Source organism: Lipophrys pholis, assembly GCF_963383615.2.
Source record: "Lipophrys pholis genome assembly, chromosome: 7".
NCBI lineage: Eukaryota > Metazoa > Chordata > Actinopteri > Blenniiformes > Blenniidae > Lipophrys > Lipophrys pholis.
The window spans coordinates 893,919-900,498 of record NC_137638.1 but is presented as its reverse complement, the minus strand read 5'-3'; the positions used below and the strand labels follow the sequence as shown (position 1 = coordinate 900,498).

The following is a 6,580-nucleotide window of genomic DNA, read 5'->3' as shown; positions in this document are numbered from 1 at the left end:
AGAAGAAGAAGAAGAAGAAAAAGAAGAAGAAGAAGAAGGAAATAAAAATGAGGAAAAGCGATGGAGAGCCGCGCGCGTGACTGTCACTGTGAGCGCGCCTGTGCCGCTCGGCGCGCGCCGCTGACGTTCCTGTGAGCACGTTACTTCTCTCCAAAGTTCCCCAGCGGGAGGAAAAGCTTCGTCTCCAGAAGGTAACGCGTTCCTTCCTCTCCTTCCTCCCGCGTCTTTCCGCCTTCCTTTTTCTTTTTCTTCGCAATTTACGCGCAAATACGCAGAAGTATCGTTACATTTCTCTGCACGCGCGTTACTGGCGGCTGCTGGCACTTTTCCAAAAGTCCCATTTGGTGACTTTTCCCTCCTTCCTCTTCCTCCTCCTCCTCCTCCGATTACCTGTAAACCTGCTCCGCCCACCTCATCACCTTCATTCAAGTTTACATTCAAACGCGCGCGCGTGCGAGCGCGTGTCCGACCTGTCGATGGCTGAGCTGAGCTGATCAATATCTCAGCTGCTGATCAGTGTCTCAGCTGCTGATCAGTGTCTCAGCTGGAGGTCCCAGCCTGTGCAGGACCTCCTCCATCCCGACACTAAAGTGTCTCATTGATCACTGATCAGTTTCACTTCTCCAATAATTGATCTTTAGAAGTTTCAATCACCCCAGAAAGGTTAGAACTTAAAACATCTTAAAATGTTTCCAGCCGGAGTTTGTTTCTCATTTTAAACCTTCGATCAACAGAAAATGTCAGTTTGAGTTTAAATTCAGTTTAAATGTCTTTTTTCTCTACAAACTCTCAGAATCCAAAATAACTCTTCATTTGTTTTCACCATGAAGAGTTTGAACAGTTCAGTAACCTGGTGCACACGATCAGTCCCCAGGAGAAGAGCCTGGTGCAGACGATCAGTCCCCAGGGGAAGAGCCTGGTGCAGACCTATAACCAGAAGGTTCTACCTGGACTGGGGTTAAGCTTCAGTGGTTCTATCAAACGGAGGTTTTCTTCAGCGAGACGAGAGTTCAGAGTTTAGAAGCTCCTCAGATTCAGAACATTCAACTCTTAATTTATTCATTAAATATTGATTTAGTCTCGGTGTAACACAATAATCTGTCCCTCTGGTAACAAATGGCTCTTTTCAGGATTTTATTCTGCACATGTTTCAGAGGATAAGTGAAGCTGTCAGATTTTAATCCAGAAGCTCACGTCTGAATAATCCCGTCCAGGAGCTGAAACGTTCCGTCTGGGTTCTAAAGCTGAAACGTTCCGTCTGGGTTCTAAAGCTGAAACGTTCCGTCTGGGTTCTAAAGATGAAACGTTCCGTCACAATCAACCTCACATTCTGCTAAAGCTCACAGCTCTCACTACTGTACTCTCTCTTCATCTCTTCATCCCTTCATCCCTTCATCCCTTCATCCCTTCATCACTTCATCCCTTCATCTCTTCATCACTTCATCTCTTCATCCCTTCATCTCTTCATCACTTCATCTCTTCATCCCTTCATCTCTTCATCTCTTCATCCCTTCATCTCTTCATCCCTTCATCCCTTCATCTCTTCATCACTTCATCTCTTCATCACTTCATCCCTTCACTTCATCCCTTCATCCCTTCATCTCTTCATCTCTTCATCAGTTCTTATGGAGCTTTTGGTTCTTCAACATTAGATTAAAACCTGAAACGCAGCTTCGCTTGTTTCATCTAAAGTGTCCAGCTTCAGAACAGAACAGAACAGAACCAGAACCAGAACCAGAACCAGAACCAGAACAGAACAGAACAGAACAGAACAGAACAGAACAGAACCAGAACCAGAACAGAACCAGAACCAGAACAGAACAGAACAGAACAGAACAGAACAGAACAGAACAGAACCAGAACCAGAACAGAACAGAACAGAACAGAACAGAACAGAACAGAACCAGACCCAGAACCAGAACCAGAACAGAACCAGAACCAGAACAGAACAGAACCAGAGAGTTTCCAGGATGTTTTGTCTCAATTATTTGATTAATTTCTGTCCTGAAACGACAGAAAACTGAAGATTGAAACTTAATCAATCAAACATGTGAAAACCAGGAACTATAGCGGTTCCACGGGAGGAACCATAAAATAGAACAAAACATTAGATCCTCTGTCGGTCAACACGTGAGTGTGAACAGACTGACTGGATTAGTCAGATTAGATTAGATTAGATTAGATTATTTGCTTGTTAAATTCAGTAAAAAGGTTGAAAACGAATGACGACGTTCAATTTATTTTCATTTCGGATCAAAAGAATCTGGAACATTTCAAACCGTTTGGCTCCAGAAATATAAATATCAGGGTGGACGTTTGAGAAAATGTTAAGTAATTATTGAAAAACCAGAAATCTGATTTTACACTATAAAACATTAAATCTGTCAATAAATGGAGCCGAAAGAAAAAAAAGGAAAACGTCTCGTCCTTCAGAACTTTTTCTATAAAATCTCATTATTATTTCCTCTTTTGTACCTTAAAATGTCAGTAAATGTTTCTTCATCACGTTGAACTAAAAACAGCCTGAAGTGTCTCGTGTTTTTATTTTAAAAGTCTCATTTCTTTTCCAGGAGCTGAAAATATTTACATTGATTAGAAATCATCTCTTTATTTGTTTCTTTATTTGAGGCTTAGAAATCCGTGAAAAAAGTTCATTTGAGCTTCAAATGTCTTTTTTTGTTTGTTTTTTTTCACAAACTAAATTGTGAACCATAAAAACACATCAGCTTTGTTTACAACAATAATAAAGAGAAACCAAAACAATTCAAGTTTTCATTCATTTTGGCCATAAAGTCTTTATTAGTATTTTTATTAATTAGGTGATTATTGTACATGGAAATATGTGAATATTGAAATGAAGCCTTAAATGTTCTGTTTGAATCAGATTGTTGTTTATATCTTATTAAAGATCCTGACGTATGAATATCTAAAGTGGTATTTTCTCTTTTCACAGAGTTAATATAAACAATCATATTTAATTAAATGAAACAAAATTAATTCAGGTTTTTTATTCATTTTGGCCATAAAATGTTTAATTTGTAGTCAAAGTATGAAGGTTTTCTGATGACGTCAATATAATGTGAATAAATGTTTTGAATCACGTTTAATCAAATAGTTTGGTTGTTTATATTTATATATTTATATTAGAATCTGATGGGAAGATTTAAGGCGGTATTTTGTGTTTTGGTGGCGTAACGTGAAGCTAACGTGTTTCCGTCTGTCCAGGAGCATCTACACCCCCCCCCCCCTCCCCCCGCCCCGACACCCCCACCCCCACCCCCCCCCCCTCGGCCCGGGGGTCATGGTGAACAACCAGCCGCCGGGCTCGGCGCCGCGGCCGTGCGCCGGCTGTGGCGGGAAGATCTCGGACCGCTTCCTGCTCTTCTCCATGGAGCGCTACTGGCACAACCGCTGCCTCAAGTGCTCCTGCTGCCAGGCGCAGCTCGGAGACATCGGCACCTCCTGCTACAGCAAGGGGGGGATGATCCTCTGCAGGAGCGACTACATCAGGTGAGGGGGGGCTACATCAGGTGGGGGGGGGTGGGAGGGATGATCCTCTGCAGGAGCGACTACATCAGGTGAGGGGGGGACTACATCAGGTGGTGGGGGTTGGGGGGGATGATCCTCTGCAGGAGCGACTACATCAGGTGAGGGGGGGACTACATTAGGTGGTGGGGGTTGGGGGGGATGATCCTCTGCAGGAGCGACTACATCAGGTGAGGGGGGGCTACATCAGGTGGTGGGGGTTGGGGGGGATGATCCTCTGCAGGAGCGACTACATCAGGTGAGGGAGGGACTACATCAGGTGGGGGGGGTTGGGGGGGATGATCCTCTGCAGGAGCGACTACATCAGGTGAGGGAGGGACTACATCAGGTGGGGGTGGTTAGGGAGGGCGATCCACTGCATGATTGGATGAAAAGGAGGAGGTGCAGCAGCAGGAGGAGGAGGGGGTGCAGCAGGAGGAGGAGGAGGTGCAGCAGCAGGAGGAGGAGGGGGTGCAGCAGGAGGAGGAGGGGTGCAGCAGGAGGAGGTGCAGCAGGAGGAGGAGGAGGTGCAGCAGCAGGAGGAGGAGGTGCAGCAGCAGGAGGAGTTGAGGCTGATCCATCTTTCCTCCTCAGGCTGTTCGGTCACGGCGGCGCCTGCAGCTCCTGCGGACAATCGATCCCTGCTAACGAGATGGTGATGAGAGCACAGGGCAACGCCTGACCACCTCAAGGTGAGAGCAACTCCTCCTCCTCCTCCTCCTCCTCTCCTTCCTCCTCTCCTTCCTCTTCCTGTCCTTCCTCCTCTCCTCCTCCTTCCTCTCCTTCCTCTTCCTGTCCTTCCTCCTCCTCCTCCTCCTCCTCCTCCTTCCTCTCCTTCCTCTTCCTCTCCTTCCTCCTCCTCCTCTCCTTCCTTCTCCTCCTCTCCTTCCTCTTCCTCCTCCTCCTCCTCTTCCTCTCCTTCCTCCTCCTCCTCTCCTTCCTCTTCCTCTTCCTCCTCACGTCAAACTGTCCACCGTATCTCCAAATTAAAAAAACACAAAACTACCAACAAGCAGAGGACCGTCTTCCTGTCTTCCCGTCTTCCTGTCCGTCCGTCCGACCGTCTGAACTGCTGCTGGTTTTCTTTTCGTTTCCCAACATGAGCTTCTGATACCGAACAAACAGGAAGTTGTAAGAAATGATTTGGGACACTTCAGCATGTACGCAGGTAGAGATGGGAATCGAACCTGCAACCTTCCGATTGGGAGACGACTGCTCTCCGTCCCGCCGGCGTTCAGACGGTCGGAACGCCTCAGGGAGACGGCGTCTCTGCTCTGGACCGTTTGTAACGCCGCCCCTCCTCTGCTCCTCCGCAGTGCTTCAGCTGTGCCACTTGTCGAAACAGACTCCTGCCCGGCGACCGCTTCCACTACGTCAACGGGACCATCTTCTGCGAGCACGACCGCCCCGGTGCTGCCTTGCTCAGCAGCCACCTGCCGCCGCTGCAGGGCAGCGCCGTGCTGACGGACCAGAAGGTGAGGCGACGTGTCGGATTCTTCAGCTTGAGATTATAATCTGCAGCCACAGGCTCACGTCTCCATCGTCACCAACACAAACTCCTTTTCATCAAACCAGATTACTTGATGGTAAAAAGTAAAATCAAATAACTTACTTCATGATAATGATTTTTAAATGAAAAGTGCATTAGAAATACAAATTATCTTAGTAGTATTATTATTATTATTATTATTATTATTATTATTATTATTATTATTTCCAGGATTCACGTGTCGTCTGTTGTGATGTCACTTCCTGAATCAAAAGATCTGCACTCAAAGTTCTCAGGTTTAATGTTGCATTAGACTACAGGTACCGATACTGGTATCAGGTCTGATACTGCGTATACTGCGTATGCTGCGTATACTGCATATACTGCATATACTGCGTCCTTCATGGCGTCATGGTAGAAGAGAGGACCAGCAACAGTTTGGAGATTGTTTAATATTAATGAGAACGACGAAAGTAAGAGACTGTAAATTATTCTGTTGTTATCAAGAGGAGGAAGATCGTTCATACAACAGCAGCAACTTTATCACCAGCAACTTTATCACCAGCAACTTCAACACCAGACACATTTGGACCAGCAGTTAGCCTGATGTCGCGCAGTATTTAACACGTGGCTTAACGCTGAGCCATGCTACATGCTACATGCTAAAGAGTTTCAGGCTCACACACTTTATTTATTTATTGTACTTACTTGTATCGGTACTCAGTATCGCAAAGTAGCTACAAGTTTCTACAAGTACTTTAAAAAAAAAAGTGGTATCGCTGCGTCTCTACTGTTGTCCATTTGAACGATTTGAGAATTTTTCTGAAACGAAAACGCAAAAGTTTGCGGTTGTCATGGAAACGGGGCCTAAAAAGAGTTTGTAAAACTTTTCGTCTGAAACTTTCTGCTTCATTCAAAGTGTGAAGCTTTAACGTGTTTCAGGGAGTTTTATTTAAACAAACGTGCAGTTTAACTTCCGCAGTTCAGATCCGAGTCGTGACCTTTGACCTCTGCCTCCTCTGCAGGTTTGCTGAGTCGGCCCGACTCCTCCTCTTCCTCCTCTTCCTCCTCTTGCTCCTGCTACCTTCACCATTGTTGTTGTGGAATTTCATCACCACTGTCTCTGAAGCTCCGCCCCCTCTGCCTTGCCCCGCCCCCTCCCAGAGTCCCGTTGGTGTCGTGTTCCATGTTCAGGCTGAGTTCAACGAGTCGCAGCTCGAGGACCAGGAACTAAAAGCTTCTTTCAGGACTGAAACAAACCGGAACAAAACGTTGAATGGATTACCCTGAACCCACCAGAACCTTTACCGGACCGCCCTGAACCCACTAGAACCTCTACTGAACCCACCAGAACCTTTACCGGACCGCCCTGAACCCACTAGAACCTCTACTGAACCCACCAGAACCTTTACCGGACCGCCCTGAACCCACTAGAACCTCTACTGAACCCACCAGAACCTTTACCGGACCGCCCTGAACCCACTAGAACCTCTACTGAACCCACCAGAACCTTTACCAGACTGACTTGTTGCGTCGCCGCATGGCGTCACTGATTCCAATGAACTC

At 46.4% G+C, this 6,580-nt stretch overlaps 1 protein-coding gene across 1 annotated transcript; it reads left to right on the top strand.

Annotated features, from left to right (window-relative positions):
• Positions 1 to 3,242: 3,242 nt before the first annotated feature.
• LOC308112622 (LIM domain transcription factor LMO4-B) lies at positions 3,243 to 6,580 on the top strand. Its single transcript, XM_080468297.1, is given in 5 exon segments — positions 3,243 to 3,510; positions 4,120 to 4,204; positions 4,206 to 4,217; positions 4,842 to 5,000; positions 6,040 to 6,580. Coding segments are annotated over 5 exon segments (474 nt in total). The 5' UTR covers positions 3,243 to 3,301; the 3' UTR covers positions 6,049 to 6,580.